We start from the raw sequence: 24,586 nt of genomic DNA, 5'->3' as shown, positions 1-24,586 counted from the left end.
CCATATCACCTACTACTACTAGTGGGTAACTTGGTAGTATTAACAATTTAATAAAAATTCTTAAGCAACTATTGATCAACATAAAAGATTGTTATAGTCTTATAGCATAAGAAATTATGTAAAATGAATGAACATGAGAAAGAGGATCGGAGGGATATGAATATGATGGAGCAAAAGGAAACAGATTTTGGGGGTTCTATTCTAGTTCCTAGTGTACAAGAACTCGTTAAGGAACAACTGACGAAGGTTCCACCTCGATATATTCGCCATGATCAAGACCCTCCAATTACATCACCATTATCATCTTCTTCACCTCAAGTACCCATCATTGATATGGAGCACCTACTTTCTGTTTCTGATCATAACTCAAATACTGATTCTGAACTGGAAAAACTACACCTTGCTTGTAGAGACTGGGGGTTCTTTCAGGTAATTGTAATATTGTTACTATTACACTAAGTTGAACTACATAAGGATATTTATTTACTATATAAGTGATTTTTTACAGTTGATAAATCATAAGGTGAGTTGTTCATTAATAGAGAAAGTAAAGAAAGAAACACAAGAATTCTTCGAGTTACCATTGGAGGAGAAAAAGAAGTATTGGCAGAAGAGTGGAGATCTTGAAGGATTTGGACAAGCATTTGTTGTTTCAGACGAACAAAAGCTTGATTGGGGTGACATGTTTTACATGGTTACACTCCCTTCCCATCTCAGAAAACCGCACTTGTTTCCTAATCTACCTCTTCCATTCAGGTCATTTTCTTCCTTCCCTTGGTCATCTCCTGATTGTACATTTATTAAAGTATATGATTGATACGTATAACTATTTTTAATTGGTTGAATATCTTATCTTAATTTAGTGATATATATATATAGTAGTGTGATGTCATTTGTATTGTGTTAAAATGTTCAGTCATTAATCTTATACATATATAATTTCTCAGTAATAATAACGTGAAGGAATTTGAAAATCATAACCAGCAAATTCAGTTTATTAAACATTTAAACAACAATTTAATTTAGATGGATTGTACTTGTTCTCATTCCATCATATTTATCAAAAGTCATACACATAATGATTCTAAACAACAAAACAAATGCCACCCACTTGTCTTCATTTTCATTTAATATGAGTTGTAGTTTGGTTGATTAGTTTGTAATGTTATAATATGCATCAGTTGCTTTAACGTGTACCTTGTTTGATACATAAGTCAATTGATTAGATTATGCAATTTATATATATTGGTAAATTATACAGAAAATTATTACGGGTTTATGTTTTAAGTAACGTATTTTTAAAATCAACATATAAATTATTAATTAATTAATTAATAAAAGAGTGTGTTATTAATATAATAGATATAGTTATCAAACATAATTTTGTTTTAGACTAGGTATGAGACCCATGTATTACATGAGTTTATTTTAAAAAAATTAAATATAAAATTCTAACAATTTGAAAAGTTTAAATTTAAAAGAAAAATGAGAAATCTTTTGAATTATTAAAATTAATCAGGCTTTAATGTATTTGATACATTACATATATAAACTCTTTCTAATAAATATCTTATATATATATATATATATATATATATATATATATATATATATATATATATATATTACCTTACATATTAAATGTGGAATTTTAATTTAATAAAATAAAAAATATAATAAAATGACAAGTGGAAAATAAAAAATTTAAAAATGTTAGAAAATGTCATGTGTCCAAAGGAAGGAGAAAATGACATGTGACAAAAAAAACATTCATTTATTATAGTAGATAAGGATATCACAAAGTACCGATCTAAGACAACCAACTAACCAATGACCTAGGGCGTGTTTGGCAAAAGTAGCTGTTAGCTGGAAGCGGGTAGCGATTAGTTGGTAGCGGGTAGCTGGTAGCATGTAGCTGGTAGCTGGTAGCGGGAAGCTGTAACTTTTATTTGTTAAATGAATGTTTGGCAAAAGTAGCTGGAAGCTTTTGAAATATATAAAATTACATAAAAGGACAATTGATTAAAAATAAAAAAATATATAAATATATTTTTAAGGGTAATTATGGAAATTGATTTCAAAAGCTCCGGAGCGTTTTGTTAAAAGCTACATGAAGTAGCTTTTAGAATCGGAGCGTTTTGTTAAAACTAAAAGCTAAACGCTCGTACTGCCAAACGAATCTTTTTGTTTAAACTAGAGCGTTTTGTCAAAAGCTAAAAGTTAGAAGTTCTCAAACGCTTCCAAAAGCTCCGTGCCAAACACGCCCTTAATGGTAAAGAATGACTCTTCATATAAAAGATTATGGGTTAGTAGGTTAGTTAGTTTGTCTATTTCAAAAAAAAAAAAAAAAAAAAAAAAAAAAAAAAAAAAAAAAAAAAAAAAAAACAATCTAAGGCATTTAATAATAATAACAACTTTTTGAACTGGAATGCAACTTATGAAAATCATGCACCTAGAATACTGATTCAACAATATAACCAAAGACGATTCTAGTTTTTTTTTTTTTTTTTTTTTTTTTTTTTTTTTTTTTTTTTTTAAACGGCAAACTATCATACTCCTAATTTAATCCTAAACATCACCTATGTCTCCTAGTGAGACTTGAACCCATGACCTCTCATTTGAAAGAGTCACTCCTTACCGCTAGGCCAAAGGCCTATTGGTAAAGACGATTCTAGTAATCATTCAAAACACTATCATGATCGAATAAAAAGGATCACATCACTTGTACATATATATTTAGAATAAAATTCAATTTTTCTGTATTGTCATTTAAAACAACGAAGATAATAAATGAAACAATTTAATTTCAAATATTTATGGCATATAGTATTTGTTAAAAGGATCACATCACTTGTACATATATATTTAGAATAAAATTCAATTTTTCTGTATTGTCATTTAAAACAACGAAGATAATAAATGAAACAATTTAATTTCAAATATTTATGGCATATAATATTTGTTAAAAGAAAAGTAGTTGTTTATCTTAGAATAGCTAAAAATGTTTATTTATAAAATAATATGCTACTGTTGTTTTTATTAATACAACAAAGTAGTTCTTAATATCACAAAATTTTACATCATTTTTTTTGTTTTTTATTAACTCAAAAATAGCATATATATATATATATATATATATATATATATATATATATATATATATATATATATATATATATATATATATAGGGTTAGGTTATTTTGTTTTCACTATCTATTGTGTGCCCGTATGAATGATTCTGGACCAATCATTTTAGTTATTTTAAGAAAGTAATTAATGCATATTACATGTTGAAGATATAATAGGTATTCATTACATCTTCAGCATTTAATATGCATTAATTACTTTTTTAAAATAACTAAAATGATTGGTCCAGAATTAATCATACGGGCACACAATAGATAGTGAAAACATTTGAACCTAACTCTCTCTCTCTCTCTCTCTCTCTATATATATATATATATATATATATATATATATATATATATATATATATATATATATAAAAGAGACGATTCATATTAATGCTTATGATGTTATTATATATAAACAGAGATACCCTAGAAGAGTATTCAGAACAAGTTAAAATTGTGGCCTTAGAAATCTTGGTGTTTATTGCAAAAGCTTTGAACGTTAAGGAAGAGGAGATGAAAGTATTGTTCGCCTATGGAATACAAATGATGAGAATGAACTGCTATCCACCATGTCCAGAACCCGAACAAGTCATTGGTCTTACCCCTCACTCAGATGCTGCTGGGATCACCTTCCTCCTCCAACTCAATCAAGTAGAAGGTCTCCAAATAAAAAATAATGGCCTTTGGATCCCCATTCAACCACTTTCCGATGCTTTCATTGTTAATATTGGAGATATCTTGGAGGTCAGATTTTCCTTTTAATCATCATTTTTATGTAACATTTGCATTTTTGCCACAACAAACAAAATGATTTGTTTGCTTGAGTTGAAAATAATTATGATGAGTCCATATGTAGTAAAGAATGGATAATTAAAGAAAAATGGTATAGATAATAACATATTCTACATTGAATTTTCAGATTATAACAAATGGAACTTATAAAAGCATCGAGCATAGAGTAGTTGTGAACTCCCAGAAAGAGAGACTATCCATCGCGACATTTCTAAGCCCAAACTTGGATGGGGATGTAGGTCCTGCAACAAGCATCATCAACTCTGAGACACCACCACGATTTAAGAGGATAACCGTTGTTGATTACATCAAGAACGTGTTTTCGAGAGAACTTAAAGGGAAAACAAATGTTGAGCAATACTATATATGATTGATGTTTACATGTCTATAATTTTTCTAATTATACCGTGTACCTTATTTTACTATATTAAAGACAATTCATGCTAAACTATACCCGACTATTTTTCTCTAAAATAATATGTATTTGCATTCTAAAACTTGGTTGTATTTATAAATATTTGAAGGTCGACCTGGACGACCACCTAGGGCCCAAAGTTACGAGTGGCCCCAATTTTTAGCAAATCTTAGGGAGAGTTATAAAATGTAGGTTGTACTCCGAAGTGGCAAAAGGGAAGAGGAACATGTTATCGAGTTCAACGAGTAAAATCAAAAAACGAATATCTTTAAATTCACTGAGGCAAACTAGAAAAAGTATATATTCGAGTTCTACATAATAGCTCTTAAATAAACGAATTAGGCAAGTTATTGTTTCAGCTATACATAAATACATTATTTTCCAAAATATCTTTAATTTCGCCAAAAAGTGTTAATTTTTTCCATAAATTTCAGTTTTATATGATTTGTTTTCACAACAATTGCAAAATACAAGTTTTAGTAGGGTTAATTGAGTTCTTAAGGTCTTTTGATGAACTGTTATTTGCATATTTTTAGGAAACCGTTTGCTGGATAAAAATGTAGATGTTAATTGTATGTAACTAGTAATTGGGACCGCGCTCTGCCGCAGGTTTTACATGTTTTTGTTGCGTATTAGGAAAATATATGAGAGAAAATCATATTATATATACTACGGGGACGAGGTGTAACACCCTTTGTTCAGGTAATCTCATTTTTTACCCTGAGTATTTAATTTGTTGCAAAACGGTCCCATGGCTCACTTAATGAAAACGCGCCTTCAAGTGAGTATGTTGTGTGTACTCACGAGTACGCTGGACGTACGTAACAAAGAAGCAAACCCTAATTTTTAGGGTTTGGACCCTATTTAAGCATCATTATCTTCTCAAGACCTTTTCCCTTATCAGCCTCCATCTCCCAATTTGTCCCTAGTAAACATTAATCCGTTGTGTGAGCCTTTTTGAGTTTGAGAGTGCATTTTTGGTGTTCTTGAAGGAAGAAGGAAGTGGAATCATCTTGGAGGCTCAAGGCATCTTGGATCCAGAAGTGTTTCACCCTCAAGCATCCTTTGAGTTTTAAAGTTTGAAACTTGACGAGTTATTTGCTTAGATCTTGCTAGACTCGAGTTTGTGTTCATACTTGGTCCTATAAGCTTGGTGTTCATGATTATGGTCTACTCTAACCAGAAGAGTTGTCCTTTCAGACATTTTGAGGTGCTAAGAACCATAAAAATTTGAACTTGGTCCTTCTATCCCTTCCATGCAAGAGTTATGATGTCTTAATAGAATAATAAGTTAGGGTTTTAGCTTTTGGACCTTTTCTGTAACAACGTAATTTTTCAACCAAATTTTTCATTTTAAAAATACATGAAATTCATCCATTGTTTCTTTCAAGAAAATCATAAGTGTCTCAATGTCAACATAAAATCACAATCATAAGTCAAATCCCAGAATCCTTCATGTCATCACGAACAGATGTGTACAATCACGCTGGTGCCTTCCCGCGATCCTCGAAAGTATCTGAAACACATAACACATAACACGGTAAGCACGAATGCTTAGTGAGTTCCCTAAAATACCACATACAACAATTTGCCACTCGAGGCAATACTCTGTACGACCCTCTGGTCAATGTGTCTCAGCGGAACCCTCCAGTCCCGTAGCTCGTTGGACCCTCTGGTCCGGTCTAGCTCGTTGGACCCTCCGGTCCGGTATGATTGAGGACCCCCTGGCCTCGTAAATCGTTGGACCCTCCAGTCTGGTCAGAATAGTACATAGCATACATAATCACAAAACACATAATCTCAAACAAACACGTATGACCTTCCGGTCCACACATAGTTACCACCCTAGGTAATGTATAGTGAGAAGACTCACCTCGGGTAACTCGAATGATCTCGAACTCAAAACACTAATCTAGCCTCTTCCTAATCAAATACAGAAATATCTCTACTTAGTAAAGGATATCAAAGGCTAGACTAATCCCTTCCTATTCTCTCTCAGAAGGGTAAAACACCATTCTACCCGTCCAATGGTCCAAAAGTCCATTTGTTGACTAAACCCTAAAAGTCAAGAAAAGTCAACCGTAAGGAGTACGCGGCGCGTACCAGATCCCTACGTTGGGCGTACTCGACCACTACACTGATATCGAGCTGCTTGAACCCTACGCCCCGCGTATTGGGATTTACGCTCAACTTACATCCCAGTTTCCCTATTATCTCACTTATGGTCTTAATCAATTAAGACCTTGGCTCAAAATACAGATCTGGACCCCCTACATCCTCCTAATCCATAAAGTCGAAGACTTTACGCCTTTGCATGGCTGTAAAGGTCATCATCATCCAAAATACACCACTTCATTCGCTAAAGAGCTCATAACTCATGCATGGCTCACTCCTAACGTCCAAGATTGGATTTTTATGGATCTATAACACCTTATACACTGAATATGGATAGATCAAGGTCTATGGAGCTCCTTTACTCATAAAGTCTCCACCTTTGGGACAAAAACCCTAGAAATGGTCCATAATGCACAAATCAAAAAGATTGAGAAAGCTCCAAGATTTTTATCTCCAAATGATGCTCAAATGTGACATCCCCAATTTCACGGCCAGAAAAGACCGGTTTAATTTATGCTTTTAAAATAATTTCAGAGTAATCCTTTGATTAAAAGAGTTGCGGAATTTATTCCCAAAACGGAATATGATAAAATAGGATTTACCAAAGCTTTTCTTAAAGAAATGTATTTTTATTATATAACAAAATCTCGGGATGTCATGTTCAATACAGACCAAAAGCATAAACAGAACAAAGTAGACCTTACAACAGTTAAATATAACAACAAGTCTATAATCCAAAAATAACTTGACAAGTCATCCAACTTATGCTCTGGCGCCACTACCTGTAATACAAAGAAAACTGAGTGGGTCAGGCTTGGGAGCCTGGTGAGGATATAGGGTTTTCAACCCACAATAAATAATTAATTTAATTTCATCAACCAATAATAACCCAATTACTCATTCCCGTTATTCTCACTTTACGTCCCTAAGACAACTAACACAAGGGACCTAGTCTAAGTATATTTCATCGGGGGGACAACACATGCTTCGGGGGTTCTTTAGCAATATAAGTCAAATAAGGCGACCATGAGGGGGATGGAATACAGCGAATGAACACCCAAGTTCATTAACACCTACATGTTATGAGCCTGATGGTGTTCCACGGGACTGTCTAGAAAGAGTCTGTGGTCGTCATCTAAATTCCGCTAGATGACTGGATCACAATGACATCGAGGACTCTCAACATTTTTATTTCATCACACATCACTATCTACCCATGTTCTACCCACATATTTGTAGATAAAATATATTTGTTTATATACAACATAAAACATGTATAACAAATTCTTTCGACACTCATATCACATGAGAAATAGTATATATTCACATAGCACGTATTTTATAGAGTATAATCTATATATGTGTGTTAACAGAAAGCAACCACACACACTTACCCATTCCAAATAACGAGATAATATACATATAACACATAGCACGAATTTTATAGAGATACTTCATATCTATGTGTTAGAAGAAAGTAACTACACACTCAAACCAAACATATACTTAATACATTCAAACAATACTTGTATTAAAATTGTGTTTATGAAATGGATTATACACTCACTTGATCAGAAGATGATTAGACAGCACTACGGCTTGTAGAAGTAGTATTCTTCGGTAGATCTGGAAGATCTTCACAAAAACCGGACTCCTCGCGGGCAGAGCTTCGGCTCGGAAACTCTTTTCTTCTCGAGATCTTCGGGCTTCGGGATATTTCTTGCATGCAAATCGAGGTAAAATGGGAGAGAGAGAAGAGAAAATAGCAACCCTAAACGGTTGGCCCTTCTAATCTATTTATAGGGGAAAATCTGCCATTGCCACGTCGTGACACCTTTTTCCACATCGTGGGCTTGATCGTCACTGCATGCGTCATCGTAAGTTGTGTCTGGGGGACTCCCGGAGGTGTCAGAAGACCTGCCACGTCGTGGTCTCTGACACAGCTTTGGGGTTCGCGCCCCGAACTTCAGAAATTCATAACTTTCGCATACGAACTCCATTTTCGACGTTCTTTATATCAACGTGAAGGTGAGATTATGCTCTACAACTCTCGTTTAGACTCCGTTGGCTAGTTTTGGCTTCATTTTTAATATATTACAAATATATTACTCATATATTATCTTTAGTAGGCCGGGACAAGAAAACTCCGTTCGAAACTCATAACTCCTTCATCTGAACTCCGTTTTCGTCTGTCTTTTTATCGTTGGAATAATATTGATGAGATCTTCAATTCTCATTTAGAAAGTTTTGGCTAAATATCACTCGACCTCAATCTCGAGTTTCGGGCTGCATACTGCTAATGCTGAAACTTCGAAAAATCATAACTTCCTCATCCGAAGTCAGATTTAGACGTTCTTTTTATGCACGCTCTCGGTTTAACGTATTCTACGACTTTTATTTAGATCTCTAAAGACAAATATCACTCTAATGTAAATTCACTATTTACATCGCGCTGTGTCGTGCCGGTTCTTTCGCGAAACTTCGACAGGTCATAACTTCTTCGTTATAACTCGGATTTCGACGTTCTTTATATGTACGGAATCCTTGTAACATATAATAAAACTTAGTTAAGATTAATCCTTCTAAATAATCTTCCATCAAAAAGTCATTTTTTGATGCTTATCGTCTCTAAAATTGACTAGCCCGGATCTACGGCCGTTACATCCAACCTCAGAAAGTTCAGATCCAAAGCTTGTCCTCCAACTCTAGCTCCTTCAATGGCCTCTCCTTCTCTTCAAAAGCACACAAGAACACTTTGAAGCTCAACCACACTCACACAAGCCCTAGAACGAGGGTTAGGGTACACTTAGGGTTTTGCTCTCTGGAAATGGTGGCTAAAAGTGAGGCCATAATGTTCCTTATATAGGGCTCACCCTCACAATTAGGGTTTCAATCTGAACCTAGTACGCCCAGCGTATACTATGGTACTCCCAGCGTACTGGGTTATCACTGCGTCTAGAATACGCTCAAGAGTACGTGCAGTGTACCCTCCCTTGAACCAGCGTACTCAAAAGCCCAAACTTTTGTTACAAGGACCAATTTTGACAACTTAAGGAAGGAAAAGGATCAACGAGATATACCTGAATTCCGGGATGTTACATTTTCTAGCCATGCAAAGTCATAAAGGTGGAAACTTTATGACTTAGAATGATGTTTTGGGTCTAGATCAAAATCTGGATGAAAAGTCTTTAAGAAATAAGCACTTAATGATAAGGAGTTGGTCCAGGCAGAGTACGTCAGGCATACCAAGTGGTGCGCTGCACGTACTGGGTTGAAGCCTCGATAATTTCTTTCATCACGACTACACCCAACGTAGTAATTGAGTACGCAGGGAGTACTCAGTTAGCTTGACTTTCTTTGACTTTTTGACTTTGACCTTTGACCTGGGGTTTGACCAAGTTTAACCTGGTGTAACGACCCAAAAATAAGACCCAAAATTTTCATTTTTCAATTAATAAAAACAATATCCTAAAACATCATCATAAATCCCAAGTGGAACAAATGTATCAAAACATCATAAAATATAAGAGTTATCATGAAATGCCGAACAATATCGTGTGTGCACTGCAATCACCCTGAGCTCTTCCCTTTTGAACCAGATATCAAACATATAATAGGCCCCGACCGATGAGTGTAACAGGCCTCGCCCTAACTCCTATAATGGGCCCCGCCCACTAAGTATAATAGGCCCCACCCTCTAAGGATAACGAGCCTCCCCCTAACTCTCACAACAGGCCCCACCCATCATACAAACATACAAGTATAACAAGTGATCACATACAGATTACCCATTATGCGAGTCCAAACTAGATGTGAGTTGTGGGCCCGGAAGGCAATCCAAACTCACATTATGGGCCCATGGGTAATCCAGTTTGTAAAGCTGTGGACCCAATACATGCTGTTAGTTGTATATGTGTTATGTGAAGTGGATCGGTATGTTGGCATTCCAACCCAATGGTTGAGGGCCTAGGGTATTTCATCCCGACAGATGATTGGACCCATAGTATGTTGTTTGTTATTGTATGTGTATTATTGGGTGTATGTGTATTTTGGGGGTAACTCACTAAGCTTTCGGGCTTACAGTTTCAATTTATTGTGTCAGGTTCAGCGGATGACCGCAGAAAGGCAAAGGCGTGACCGTACACTTCCTCGATTAATGATTATGATTTTTGGGAACTCTGATGTTTAAACTATTTTGAAAATAAATTGTAATAATTGAATGGTTTTAAATGATTTAAAAAGTTTTAAATTAGCTCGAATTTTATGGATGTTACAAGTGGCAATCCAATCGGGAGATTGTAGGCTAGAGTGGCAATCCAACCAGGATATTGTGGGTCAGGATAATCCAATTGGGAGACTGTGGACCCAATATGTATTTTGTATCTTTGTTGGTTGTGTATGGTATTTAGGGAAACTCACTAAGCTTTTACTTACAGTTTAAGTTTTATGCTTTAGGTACTTCAAATGATCAGGGCAATGAGAAAGCTTGATCGTGCACACCTTTCAGTTTTTTGAGATTCGATTTTGGGATACTCTGATTTGTGGTTTTGACTTTTGGAAACTAAGTTTCGTAAACATTTATGGTTGTGGTTTGGTTTTGAAAAATAAAAAATTTACCTTGATTTTTGCGATGTTACAGAGGGATAAACACGAAAGTTTAGAAAATGAAATGGTGAAATTGATATTTTACAAAGTTAAAGGTGGAGGCGGTGAAAGTGATATTTTAAAAAGTAGATGGATGGAAGATATCATTTTACAAAATAAATGGGTTGCAAGTGACGAATTATACAAATTTGAGAGATCAAAGATGAAAGGGGTGAAAGTAAAATTTTACAAACGAAGATTGAGAGGGTGAAAGTGATATTTTAAAAAGTATATTGATGAAAAATATTATTTTACAAAACAGAAGGGTTGCAAATGACAGATTATATAAAGGTAAGGGACTAAAATTGCAATTTACGCATTAATATAATTATACCTTGTACAAAAAAAAAATGTTTATTTATGTACAATAACTTTCATCACAAAAGAAAAAGTTGTTTTTTTATATATTTATAATATATCGTGTCATTTCTTTCTATTATCCAAATATATGCTTACTTAAAATCCGTAGATTAAAATTTATGTTTAACACATAAGAAAATCATTTAAGAAGAAATATATTTGAAGTTTTTAATTGGATGCCATTATTTGATCTATTTAAAAAAATTGATAAATGACTATATATATATATATATATATATATATATATATATATATATATATATATATATATATATATATATATATATATATATATATATATTAAAAATAAATAAATAAATTATATATTGTAATTCGATTGTTTTGGACAATTCGATTCTTCTTTTTTCTTTTTAAAACAATACGAAATTGAAGATAATAATTCTATGTTGCTAAAAATCGATTTTAAAATCCAAATATCTGAACTAAATTTCCAATTGAACATTATAAGTATATAAATAATATCTTTGTCCTCCAAAGCAAGCGAAAATAAATGGCTTTCGACCAAAAGGTGTACTAACAAACATCAAATTTCATTTTTTTTTCTATGTCATGTCAGTGCCATCTTATTTCATGTGATTCTTAAAATCGATGGAATGTTTCATTTATCCTTACTTTTTTTTAGCTAAAATACAATTACTATAATTTAATAAAAATAAAAAATATTAATAAACACAAAATTAATAAAAACGAAATTATTTCATTTCTTCAAAATAAAAACTAAATAATAAAAATAAAACAATATAACTAAAATATAAAACTAATTAAAATATTACATCACACAGAATTTTCTTTCGATTCGTCATTTGAATCCTCACTCGAATCCTTTACAAACAAATTTGAATCTTCATTTATATCTTCAAACAAATCATTGTATTAAACCTCAACCATGGATGTATGTTAGCCTTGTGAATATATTCTCCCAAATCAATGCGACAGGCGTGATGGATATCGCGTTCATGTATTTTCTTTCTATGTGCCTTATATTGTGACATATCAACATCTACTCTTTCAAAGGCCGGCAAAACGTGAAATTTAAGCTTCTTGTTATTGATTATATGCAACTATTTTGCCATAAGTTTCCCGATGAATGTTGTTTCCTATAAGGTCAACGCATTCGACGAAGTAGATGATCATGGGGGCGTTGAGAGGGGGCAAAGTGGACAGCCGCAAAGGGTCTAATTTTTTTTATTATATATTTTTATTTAAGAATACAACTTATAATGATGACAAAAGCATTTTTTTTCTTGTTCGTTCTGGACCTTTGAGGATTTTTAATTCCTTAGGACCGGCCCTGTAGATGATGACATTGTGAATGAATGAATTTATGAAATAAAATAGTGTGCTATTAAATGTTAAAAAATGTTTGTATTTACCGAGTGATAAAAATCTTTTTAGAGAATGTTAAAGGGAGGGAGGGATGTCCTCGTACGTGATCTATTCATTTGTCATGGCACCGACAACATGGTGTTTATTACTATGGTGAAATACCCTTCTTATCTCATAACTTTTTGTTCTTATATATTTTCATATTCAGTATATCAATGCAAGTATCAGAACTAAAAGAAAAATAATTAATAAATTACACATAATATTATTTTATATGAATAAAAATAAAGACTTCGAACAAAAATCAAAAGGATGTTTTACTTTCTCATAATTTAATCATATCTACATAAAAATATTTTTTGACATGGGGTAGAAATACTTTTGACGGCAAGTTTGATATAATCGGCACACAAAGCCTTTCGTTGACGAATACCGTAAGTTCAACAAAAGGGTAACCTCAGATCTCATCGTCCTTCTTCTTCACAGACACAACAAATAAACTGATAAACATTCAACTACAAACTACAAATAAAACTAGTTTTGATGGGTACGAGGTGGAGCTGGAGAGCGATTGTGGTTTTCATATGGTGGTGCGCTATCACCAGCACAACGCAAGCTATCTGGTTAGACTTACCCACTTCAGGAACCAAGTGTGTCTCTGAAGAGATTCAAAACCACGTGGTTGTTCTTGCTGATTACTCCCTCATCAATGGTCAAGAGGACGCCCATATGCCCTCCGGCGCCACAATTTCCGTTCGGGTAAACATCGATCTTTTTTGTGCAACTTTACTTTATGTTTATGATGATCTAGGTTAAGCTGTTACTCCCAGATCTTGATCTGGTGGATTCGAAAATTTATATGCGGATTGATTGAAATAGGTTTTTCATTATAGCTGATTACCTGATTTTGATTATTAGATATCACATAATCACTTGAATATCCCTTAGTAGCATACATGCCAAGGTGCTTGTTTTAGGTTCAATGTGAACACATAAATATTGCATCAAGAAATGTCGATCCACGTAATTGTTTGGCTGTAAGTTTGTACTTATGAATAATGACAACACTTTAGCAACCATATGACTGGTGTTGAAGTACAAATCAAGAGCTTTTTAGTAATTTTGGAGGATGAAAAGAAACAGGGGCATGATTTGAATCGTTTGGAAGTGAGAACCAGTATTAGTTTTCATAATACCTAGATTTGGCAATATTGTAGTTTTACTTTTAATGATGATTGTATGAAGAAAGTTAAGTGTTAATTGAACAGGTAACCTCGCCATATGGAAACAATCTCCACCACAAAGAGAACATGACTCATGGTCAATTTGCATTTACAACTAACGAATCAGGCAACTACTTGGCATGTTTTTGGGTGGATGGTCATCATCAAGGCACCAAGGGTCTAACTGTTAGTCTTGACTGGCGAATTGGTATTGCTGCAAAAGATTGGGAGTCCGTTGCAAAGAAAGAAAAGATTGATGTTAGTAACTTTTTTTTTTCCAATATTAATTATACTTTGCTTCCTTTATTTACACGTGATTTTTCTCTTTTAGGGTGTTGAATTCGAATTGAGAAAACTCGAGGGTGCTGTGGAAGCCATCCATGAGAATTTGATCTATTTAAAGAACAGGTAAAAAAAAATTTATATATTGTTCCTAGTATAATTATCTAGGCTAAATGCAAGAAATACATTTATTTACTTATTTATCTTGCCATTCTACTTTCATTTCCTCATATTGTTCCTAGTATAATTTTTTGTTTTTTAATTACAATTGGTGGTGATTATTATTTATTATTATGGATTTGGTGTGTAGGGAAGCAGAGATGAGGGAAGTGAGCGAAAAGACGAATGCAAGGGTGGCTTGGTTTAGCATCCTGTCTCTTGGTGTTTGCATTGCAGTCTCAGTTTTGCAGTTGTGGTACTTGAAACGATTTTTCCACAAGAAGAAGCTTATTTAAACCCTTATTAATTATCATTATACAAGACCAAACACTCACTAATTTCAGAGAGTTTTGAAAAATGGTACGATTGTTGTTGTATTGTTATGTACACTAGATACTTTTATTTATTTTTTTATATAATTTAAGTAGAAGGCTGCGATCGAATTTCATTTTGGTTTCAAATTGTTTCAATTGATTTGATTGGAACTTTGGTGGTGTTGCATGGTAGTTGTATGCAGGGCCGGTCCAGACGGTGGGCAACCCGGGCGACCGCCCAGGCCCATGTCTCCAGGGGGACCAAATTTTCTGGGTCATATAGTGTTATAAATATAAAAAAAAATTATTGTCTAAATGATTGTTAGGGTCTAAAATTTGTTCAAAAGATAAACAATTTGGATTGTTTGTTATTGCTAATTGAATATGTCTATAATGAAGAATAAATGATATTTTTTTGAATCTTTATTATATTTGTCTTTGACGGATCATTTTTTTTGTCCCGGGTCCCATATACGTTTGAACCAGCCCTAGTTGTGTGACTGTGAAAGCATATTTCATTCAAAACTCATTTGAGTTGGGATTTGTAGGACAAGGAGCAAAATATATGGTAAAAATGTGCATGAAACATTGTTGAGTAGTCTAAAATTAAAAGGAAGTGAAGTTTTATACAAAAGTAATGAAAATAAGAAAGTATTATGATCAACGTTCTCCTCTTTGTTCAGGTGTTAAGCCTCCTTTTCCGCAACTTGGGCAACTCTTTAGTCCAAAACCTTGACAATCATAGCATCTGTGGGTGTTTATCAAACATATAATTTAGTACAAGTCAGGAAAGAATAATCAGGCTTCAATATAATAATAATAATAATAATAATAATAATAATAATAATAATATAGGTTTTAGTAATATCAGAAACGGTTATTAGAGTCGAAATTAAGAGATAATAAAACTAACTGCCTTTGCCATGGTGGTGGTTTTGATTTTGAAAGGTCAAATTATTTGTTCTTTTTTTTTTTTTGTATTTATTAAAAAAAACTAGTTGTGAGACCCGTATATTATACGGGTTGATTAAAACAAAATGTTAAGTACAAACGATTAAATAGAAATTTTATTTGAATTAGAAATTGAAATAAGTGAAAATTATGAGAAAAAACATACAAAAAATAAATAAATTGAAATTATGTGTTTATTGTGTAATAAACGGGTTAATTATAACAAAATATTAAACATAAAGGTTTAAACTGTAAATTTATTTGAAATTTAAAATTTAAAATTTAAAATTTGAAATTAATGGTAGGTTTAATTTATGGAAACTAAATTAATGATATATTGAAAATAAAAATTAAAATAATGACAAGTGGAAAATAAATATATCTCAAATAATGACAAAATGACATGTGGCTAATTTTATGAGAGAATGACATGTGGCAAAGTCATTTTCATTTATTAGGGTAGATGTTGTTTTAGAAGTAACCGAATGATTTTTCAATCTATTATCCTATTAAATGTTGGGTTTTATGAAACAAGACAGTAAGCAAGTAATTACGCAACTTACTTCCAACGCTCGAATATATTTCCATTCTTCTTGTTTTTTCCTGTTCCCTGTGTCAACAAAACAGAACACGTTCTTATAAAATAATTCCTCCGTCAAATTATGCAACTTAGGCAGCTTTTTAGTAGTTAAAATGATTAATTACGGTTGTTTAAGTTTTACTTACCAGTTTTTAAAATTTATGTAAGATATGATAAACGATTGGTCCCTATGTAGTTTCTTTATTATACATTTCAATAAAATACTTATAGAATTAATAGGAGAAATAATGTGACCTTGCATCCACCACAATCTATGGCACCTTGACCTCCACAGGTTTCACATTTCTTGAAAATCTGCAAGTATCATAATACATTAAAAACACGATTACATTTACATATATCATCTTTTTAACACATATTATCTAAAATTTGATCAAACAATTCTTTAGATAATACTTGCGAATATATACTTTAAGCATAAGAAATATCTAAACACTAAAGATTATGTATAGATATTATGTAAAATTTGCCCAACTAATAACTTAAAATACTACCGTAAAAAAAAAAAAAAAAAAAAAAAAAAAAAAAAAAAAAAAAAAAAACATTTTTCAATGACTCGTTATTATCCGTCTATATTTGGTTTGATTTGTTGTTGGTAGGTGATGCTCAGAGGTTGATAGATTCGGCTTTTTTTATCAAAAGCTCATAAAGATGTGGTGGATGTGATTATTTCTACTCCTTGGTGGTGCCTTTGGAACTTCAAGAACAAGCGTGTGTTTGATCTTGTTAGGCCAAAAAAAGATAGACTTTTTGATGATATTGTGTCTTTTGATGGGTGGTTCATTGGAAGCATAAATTTCATATAAATTGGAATTTGCGGCTTCAAAACCCTATTTACATACTTTGATGTAATTGTTCCTTTTTTTTGGCATTTTATAAAATTCAACCGTTTCAAAAAAAAAAAAAAAAAAAAAAAAAAAAAAAAAATCTTGGATAGTTAGGAACTTACAACCACTTTTTTTTGTCATATGACGATTATGTATATTTTGTTTGATATGTACTTATAGAGTATAACACTTTCAGTTGGTCGATTTTTCTAATTTTAAAATATCTTTCATAAACGAAACCATGTATACCCAGTTCATAGCAAGCAACGCGAGTATGATTCTTAAATACCATATGATAAACATTATAAGTTTTAAAGATAATAAACAACTTACAGAGTTAAGTGGAAAACCACTGGATTTTGAAGCATGAGGAATGATGATGCTTCCCCTTTGTAGAGTAACAGGTTTAGAATTGGAGATGGATCGGTGATAGATTTGTGAGGAATGGAAAGAGAGAGCATGAGAAGCCATTATTCTTTTTATCGTTTTTTATTTGGATATATGATAGTTGGAGAAACTGAAAATTTTAAATATGATATGATATTTTGTGGATGAGGAGCTTATGGTTGAAAGTTGCACACCTTTCAATTTCATCCCCACTGACAAGTGTCCTATTTGTTCCATTTCAGTTGAAGATATGTAATAAAAAATGTGTAAAGTGTAATATTTTTCAGGTTTGTGAGAAAGTACAAGAATGAGACTCCAAAGGTGAAAAGTGGAAACCACCCATGTTGATAATAATATACATGCATACATACATTCATTCATTCTCTCCACAAAGTGAAAGTCAACTCTGTACAAAATAAAATAAAATGATTGCTCTTAGACCTTGTTAAGAAGTAGGCAGCCTGTGTTCTCCAATCATCCACCTGGTCAAGTGAGTGGGGTCAATGGCCAAAGCATTAAAAGTCTTGGGGCAAATACCAAGATCCGCCCCAATCAGCTCATACTCCATCAATGCTGCCTCCATCTCATCTTCCACAGTTGCATCATCCATGCACTCCACCACTGCTACTGAGCCAAGCACCTCAGCATAATGCTTCTCTTTATCAGAATCGTTTTGGAAGGGTTCCATTATAGGGTTCTGTTTCAACAAAATCACAATCATTCATTTACCAAATTAAATTACACCAAGCAACAGCAGAAAGAAAGATGGAAGAAATTTACTCACCTGACAGAACTGAGCATAATGTCTATATACCTCACTGCTTTCATCTTGCTCAGCAAGCAATGTCCCACCATACCATCCATTCGCTTCATCTATTGAAGTCATTGCAAGATATCTACACAGTACACACATGATGTTATTTTATTTTTAACACATACATAACATACCATCATGGATAGATGGATGAATGATTATTCATAATTATAGTATAAAGGAGACAATACCTTTTGAATACATCCTCTTCATTAGTGTGAATAGCAGAAGAAACCCAATTGGGGTCACACAACTCATCAAATTTCTTCTCATCTTCACGCCCTCTCATGGCTAATTCATCTGATGCAACTTTTTTCAGCATACCATTATTACCACCTTCTTCAAACTTCTTGTGACCAAAAAGCCAGTTTGGACTTTTCAGTTGTATTTCAACTGCATCAGGTGCCATTCCAGAATTTCCAGGAGGCTTATGATCCGGTTCACTACACAGCCTTACATTCTTTATGGCACCGCTTGTTCTTTCTATTAGTTTGGAAAATGATGTCAGTTTCATCCGTGAAAAATCCTCTTTACATGCTGCAACAGGTGTCAGTGAACCCCCCAAAAACCTTACAGCTTCACCACCACCACCACCATCACTTGGTAAACTGTTCGACATTCCAAAATCAACCAACATATTCTTTTTTATCAAAATCCAAATACTACTTGCAAACCAAATATATACAGCATTTGATTTGAATAAAACTTACTAGCCTTCTGGGATTAGGTCATCCCCTATCCCAGATACATGAAGATAATAATCAGAATCGAGTTCCCAAAGTGCTGGTTTTCCTTCTTGTGGCTGGAAGTAGCCCAAAAACAAATTGATAGCATCTTGTTTTTCACCATCTGTATAGGCATTACTGTAGTATCGTTTGATAGATTTCAAAAACTCTCTAGATTGTGTAGTTGCTTTCCACTTTCCTTGCCTCTCCGGGAACACCTGCAGTAATTCATTAACAACAAAAACTTTTAAGCTACTGTTTTATCATGTAATTTTCACAACTACACATACAGTATTGTGGGCTGCAGATCCACCGTATTGCTGTGCAAGAGCATCACCCATGCTTTGGTACATATCCATAAGAGCTGCAGCAATACTGCTATCAGCATCCACTTTTGGATCATCTGTGAGTCCCATGGCATGAAGCTGGCGGCCTAAGGCGGCTAAACCATACGCATATTGAGCAACATTTGTACGATCCAAGCAATCGATGCAATTGGTTCGTAAAACTCCACTTTGAAACTGTGGATCTTTGTTGCTGTGATTATATTTCTTCATCTTCTGATTGTGATTATGATTTGGATCTCTGTCTTGAGGGGTTGCATCAGTAATAGTATTATTACTTGTGGCCACTGATAGATCCCCTGAAACACTTCTCAAATCTTTGAGTGAAGCCTCCCTGCAGAAACTTGCAGTTTACACAAAGAAAAGATTATTCCCAATTTCAGTCATAAAAAAAAAAAAAGCCAATATGTATATGATAGATACCTTGCTGTGCTTGTCCTACTGAGTTGTATGGATTTTTTCTTGACAACAGTTGGCTTTCCACTATAATAAAACCCTGTCAAATCCAGTGCTTCACTAGCAACACCACCCAAAACTCCCAATACATTGGCAGACTTACTTCATCACATCAAAAACAAAATTTCAGTCAATAGGGGCGGTGGTTGGGAGGTTGACAAACAGAAATACCTACCTCTTTGCAAACTTGTGGAAGTCCCAGTGGATAAACCTAAGTTGATTTTCTTCTGGAAGTATCTGATTCAGATACCCAACTGCATTAGTGAATTCACGCCTTAACATCATTTCTCGAGGCCTTTTCTCAACAGTCTACAATAAAAATCATTATATTTATGTGAACATCATCATCGTGTAACTTTTCAACAAACACCAATAAACTTTAAGAAAAAAAAAACCTTGATCAAATTAAGCACAATGATTGGATTGTCATATCTCTTTTCCAGATCTTCAAAGTGAAGTTTGGTTGCCTCGTATGTAGGATCATATCTTTGCACTGAAACCACAGGCAAAAACCTAATTTATCAGAACATACACCAAGATAAACAAGAGAATGAGTTGGTGATTCTTTCTTACATATGATATCAGGTTTTGGACTGAATCTAGAAGCTTCTTGTGACCAAAAAAGAGGAATTGATCCCCTCATTTGTACAACAGAGCTCATTTTCCCTTTGCATGATCCGGCTTCTTCATCAAGAACAATTTGCTCTGTTTCAACATCATTTGCAACCCTTCCACGATCATTTACTCCCCTTTTCAAGTAACTGTATCATTTATTCAATCATGATTCAGTCATTTATGTAATCATAATTCTCAATGAATTTAAAATGATTTTGATAAAAATGCAGAGCACATACCGTGTTCCTGCAAAGTGACGAGATCGCTTAGATAACAGTGCAACACTGAAGTCTCTTCCAAAGACTGATAACCGTATCTGTAATCATAGATACAAACATCTAACATTTATGAATGGACATTGAACTGAAAACATGATAAAATGCATATATATATATATATATATATATATATATATATATATATATATATATATATATATATATATATATATATATATATATATATATATATATATATACACACACAACAAGAACACCTTCATGGAGATGATTTTTTTATTTACTTACAAGCAAGAGAAAAATCAACAAACCTGCTTAAAATTTCCATGAACGAGAGCAATTGTCCAGATAGTGTTCTTGCATCTAGATCGAATTGGTTGTGTTAGAAAAGCATTCCACACAAATATGTCATCATATGGCATCCCTTCATTGCCAGTGGATAGAACATTTTTCTGTAAACTTCGCATTATTGGATATGTGTAACTATAGTAAAAATCTTTTGTCAGGTCTACACTGGATAACAGCTTCTTATACCTGCACAAATAGTATGAACTCTGTTCAAAGCAAAGTAATCAAACTCATCTGATATATATATATATATATATATATATATATATATATATATATATATATATATAATATTTATTGTGCATTTCAGGAGATCTGAGAAATGAATTCAAGCTTTTAACACAGACTAGCATCTTGTTTTCCATTTAGTGTTGTATGGATAAATGATGTTTAGAAAAACATTTGAGGAGATGATGGCACACATACAGATATGAAAGGATATACAAATGAGAACAAAATTACAGAAAGTTAGGACTTAACTGGGAAAGCCTCATTTCCCTGACTTTCTATTAAGTAGTTCTTTCCGCATTAAGTAAGAAAACACCCATATATAGCTTACCAGATTAGTAATGTCACCATTAAGTAGATTAGGGTTAATTTAACCCTACATTAAGTAGATTACGATAAAGAAAAGGAAACCTGTAGTCATTTTAACTTGGTGCAGAAAGAACAACTTGATAGATAAAGTTAGGGAAATAAGGCTTCCCCATCAAGTCCTAACCTTTAGAAAATTTTCCCTCATTATTTTTCCAATCAGGTGTGCTGTCATTTTCTCAAATACTTTTTAAACATCATCTATCTGATAGCACATAATGAAGAAAAATAACATGGCTTAGACTTATTAGTGTTGCAGGGAAGGTCATATGTAGTGACATTCAAGATAGGAGAACAATGTTGTCTTTAGCATAGCACCAAAAAGAACGAAAAAAATGAATGAAGCTGTGAATATAGTCTATCAGCAGTGTTGCCATGGCAAAGGAACTACAAATCTTTAAAAAGAAAAAACAACAGATTATGAAGTAATATAAAACTGGTCAACAATAAACTATTCCAACTAATATCAGTGTCCTTTTGATACACCTTGTAACACCAGAAAAGATCATTAGGATGTGAATCTTATGAGGTAATGACAGCACAAAAATACCTCAGCTCGGTTTTTGAATGAGCAACATCGGTTTGAACAGAGACATGTGGAATTGTAATAATTTGGCTCTCTTCAATGCTATAAATTGCATGACCACATATACACCCAATTTGCCTATGCTTTGTAACCAATATCAAATAATATGACTCCAAGAACTTAATACAACCTGAAATCAATTACACCAATTAAACTGAAGTTAATATATATCACAAGTAATCAAAACATTAACTTCCAAATTATTGAGAGCCTTTTAACTTTGACCTTGTGTGAAAGGTAAATCAATATGGTCTATTGCCAAATCCCAAATGGATTGTCTTTCCTGCTAGATGGTTCATACAAGAGTTTTGAGCCTATCCTTAAAGCAAATGGAAATGTCGTACAAGAGTTTTGTGCCCCACTTTATCTAGAAAAAACATTATGTTTGTTCTAAGATAAAGGGCCAAACGCATTTCTTAGCTTTTTTAAACACCATTTAACCTTACTTCATAAGGGTTTAACATTTCATGAAGTTCTTAACGGGTATCTATTCTTCAGTAGTCAAATGAATGTGATCAAAATTGTTTATCCAAGTTCATATTATGTTCAGAAACCAGTTTCTGTAGGTCGTGATGATTTAGGCATTGAAACAAATAAAAATTTCAATGTTCCAGCCAAAAAAAAAACTCAATTGTTTTGTAAGATATATATATATATATATATATATATATATATATATATATATATATATATATATATATATATATATATATACAATTCATCAAATTACTTACCAGCGATGCCGTAGACCTTGGCGACGAAGGACAAACCACCAGTAGCACGATTGCCTTCGGCAATCCGCTGAAGCAAGCTCTTGACTTCCTGAGGTGGATAAACAACAGGGTCTTCGCTTATATTGAGATCCGAGGGTTCCATGCGATCAATCTTTAGGACTCGGAAGAATCTCTTCTTCCGATCACTGCCGATGAGATAGAACCTGGCCCTGGTTTCATAGAGTTTGAATTTCTCAAGGGAGTAGGAACTAGGGTCGGTTTCGGGATCAGTGGTTGGGTGGATTTTGGTGGACTTCGCCATCGCCGATTGCTGGCGTTGTGGTGGTCTTTTTGAGAATTGCCCCACTTCTTGGGGTCTGGTTCCTGATTTTTAGTCCGGAAAAAACTCCGATGTGATTTTTCCATTTACCCCCTATTTGTATATCGTGCACAACTTTACCCCTCTCACTTTGATCATTGTTATGAACACAAAGTTCACACATTTGATGCACGTTCTTAGCATGAAAGTTACAAGATGAGTAAATTGCATTTTTCGTTATTGTGTTAAGTTATGTAAAAGATTTAACTTACAACCCTTTGTTTTAAAAAGTTATGTTCATATTCTTATTAAATTGTTAAATTAATTTATTAAAGATATATGACAACAACAAATCTTACTTGTAACAAACTATTTCAATAAAATATCTTATTAACATATTCAAAATCAATATTTAATATTATTGAAATTTATTTTATTCAAAACTTCTGATGTACAAACATGTTTTAAAAATCAGTATCCATCAGTGTTACATTTTTTTGGTTGAAACATAAAGAATCAGGTGGTGGACTGGAGTGAAAAGGTACAAGTTGAGGTTGAGAAGTAACAACCATGTTTTAAGGATTTTTTATTGAGTTATGATGATGTAGGAATGAGCAAGGCAAATAATGATACAAGGAGGCTAAACAAGAGGTGAAGAAAATGGTTGTTTAAGCAAAGACTATGACATGAAAATACAAGAGATTAGATACAAATAAAGAGAGAACGAAATCTACACTAATAAAATCCAAGAAGAGAGTGTAAAGGGACATAAAACGTAAAATATATGAAGGATGGCATTGGCCTTAAGGAGATGAGAGTAAAATGAATAATGAACCTACTTAACGTTATTCTCGTATCAGGGTGACCTAGTGATGATCACTTTAGATTTGTGCACGTCAAAATAAAGTTGTCACATGTTCAAATCTCAAGGGTTTTGACCATGGGTGGTATGTTGTCATGTTGATTAAAAACCTTGGCATCATCCACAAAACTGTTAAGTCAAAGGAGTGGAGGACTTAGTACCGTGATATTAATATATAAAAACAAACGAGATCTCAATGTTGTGGCAACTAGGGTGTAAATGAGTCAAACCGAGCTCGAGTTTGAGTAGGCTTGGGGTTCAAGCTCAAGCTCGGCTCGATTCGAGCTTAAGTTTCAAAGTCCGAGCTCGTCATGTGGACGATTTAAAATGCTCGAGTTTAGCTCGTTTGTCACGCGTACTTAAATGAGCCTCAGCTTAGCTCGAACTCAGTTCGATTAATAGTCAAATATCAAGCTTAT

General features: G+C 33.4%; 4 protein-coding genes across 5 annotated transcripts; 2 read left to right on the top strand and 2 right to left on the bottom strand.

The window, feature by feature from the left end:
* Positions 1–123: 123 nt before the first annotated feature.
* On the top strand, positions 124–4,416 carry LOC111916778 (protein SRG1). Its single transcript, XM_023912438.2, has 4 exons — positions 124–429; positions 509–756; positions 3,555–3,879; positions 4,055–4,416. The coding sequence occupies exons 1-4, from the start codon at positions 124–126 to the stop codon at positions 4,295–4,297; spliced, it is 1,122 nt and encodes a 373-aa protein (XP_023768206.1). The 3' UTR covers positions 4,298–4,416.
* An 8,808-nt stretch (positions 4,417–13,224) lies between these two features.
* On the top strand, positions 13,225–14,920 carry LOC111916781 (transmembrane emp24 domain-containing protein p24delta3). The gene is made up of 4 exons (XM_023912441.3): positions 13,225–13,567; positions 14,077–14,289; positions 14,363–14,439; positions 14,624–14,920. Exons 1-4 carry the CDS (start codon positions 13,352–13,354, stop codon positions 14,766–14,768), a joined length of 651 nt encoding a protein of 216 aa, XP_023768209.1. The 5' UTR covers positions 13,225–13,351; the 3' UTR covers positions 14,769–14,920.
* A 443-nt stretch (positions 14,921–15,363) lies between these two features.
* On the bottom strand, positions 15,364–17,676 carry LOC111916782 (protein PHOTOSYSTEM I ASSEMBLY 2, chloroplastic). The gene is made up of 4 exons (XM_023912442.3): positions 17,499–17,676; positions 16,573–16,632; positions 16,301–16,347; positions 15,364–15,534 (listed from the first exon to the last, which is right to left on the bottom strand). The coding sequence occupies exons 1-4, from the start codon at positions 17,634–17,636 to the stop codon at positions 15,447–15,449; spliced, it is 333 nt and encodes a 110-aa protein (XP_023768210.1). The 5' UTR covers positions 17,637–17,676; the 3' UTR covers positions 15,364–15,446.
* Positions 17,677–17,874: 198 nt separating this feature from the next.
* LOC111916779 (phosphatidylinositol-3-phosphatase SAC1) lies at positions 17,875–23,386 on the bottom strand. Of its 2 annotated transcripts, none has more exons than XM_052768691.1 (13): positions 23,008–23,386; positions 22,238–22,403; positions 21,057–21,279; positions 20,746–20,822; positions 20,465–20,652; positions 20,287–20,384; positions 20,067–20,200; positions 19,859–19,993; positions 19,382–19,778; positions 19,077–19,309; positions 18,558–18,974; positions 18,337–18,448; positions 17,875–18,249 (listed from the first exon to the last, which is right to left on the bottom strand). In XM_052768691.1, exons 1-13 carry the CDS (start codon positions 23,306–23,308, stop codon positions 17,998–18,000), a joined length of 2,733 nt encoding a protein of 910 aa, XP_052624651.1. In that variant the 5' UTR covers positions 23,309–23,386; the 3' UTR covers positions 17,875–17,997. The 2 variants fall into 2 exon arrangements, with proteins under 2 accessions (XP_052624651.1, XP_052624652.1); XM_052768692.1 differs by having other exon boundaries at positions 19,382–19,769.
* Positions 23,387–24,586: the final 1,200 nt, after the last annotated feature.

This window comes from Lactuca sativa, chromosome 1 (assembly GCF_002870075.4).
Source record: "Lactuca sativa cultivar Salinas chromosome 1, Lsat_Salinas_v11, whole genome shotgun sequence".
Classification (NCBI taxonomy): domain Eukaryota; kingdom Viridiplantae; phylum Streptophyta; class Magnoliopsida; order Asterales; family Asteraceae; genus Lactuca; species Lactuca sativa.
Note: the sequence above shows the minus strand (reverse complement) of the source record. Positions and strands in the feature narration are given on the sequence as shown.

Excerpts from the sequence above, each read along its gene's own strand:
- LOC111916782 (XM_023912442.3), bottom strand. The coding sequence starts at position 17,636 with ATGGCTTCTCATGCTCTCTCTTTCCATTCCTCACAAATCTATCACCGA. Across the intron at positions 16,348-16,572 it reads TAGATTGTGGTGGATGCAAG|GGAACAGGAAAAAACAAGAA; the intron begins GTCACATTATTT and ends TTGTTGACACAG. Across the intron at positions 15,535-16,300 it reads AATATATTCGAGCGTTGGAA|ATGCTATGATTGTCAAGGTT; the intron begins GTAAGTTGCGTA and ends AAACACCCACAG.
- LOC111916781 (XM_023912441.3), top strand. The coding sequence starts at position 13,352 with ATGGGTACGAGGTGGAGCTGGAGAGCGATTGTGGTTTTCATATGGTGG. Across the intron at positions 13,568-14,076 it reads GCGCCACAATTTCCGTTCGG|GTAACCTCGCCATATGGAAA; the intron begins GTAAACATCGAT and ends TTAATTGAACAG. Across the intron at positions 14,290-14,362 it reads CAAAGAAAGAAAAGATTGAT|GGTGTTGAATTCGAATTGAG; the intron begins GTTAGTAACTTT and ends TTTCTCTTTTAG.
- LOC111916779 (XM_052768691.1), bottom strand. The coding sequence starts at position 23,308 with ATGGCGAAGTCCACCAAAATCCACCCAACCACTGATCCCGAAACCGAC. Across the intron at positions 21,280-22,237 it reads CATTCAAAAACCGAGCTGAG|GTATAAGAAGCTGTTATCCA; the intron begins GTATTTTTGTGC and ends CTATTTGTGCAG. Across the intron at positions 19,310-19,381 it reads GATCTGCAGCCCACAATACT|GTGTTCCCGGAGAGGCAAGG; the intron begins GTATGTGTAGTT and ends GAATTACTGCAG.
- LOC111916778 (XM_023912438.2), top strand. The coding sequence starts at position 124 with ATGAATGAACATGAGAAAGAGGATCGGAGGGATATGAATATGATGGAG. Across the intron at positions 430-508 it reads GAGACTGGGGGTTCTTTCAG|TTGATAAATCATAAGGTGAG; the intron begins GTAATTGTAATA and ends GATTTTTTACAG. Across the intron at positions 757-3,554 it reads AATCTACCTCTTCCATTCAG|AGATACCCTAGAAGAGTATT; the intron begins GTCATTTTCTTC and ends ATATATAAACAG.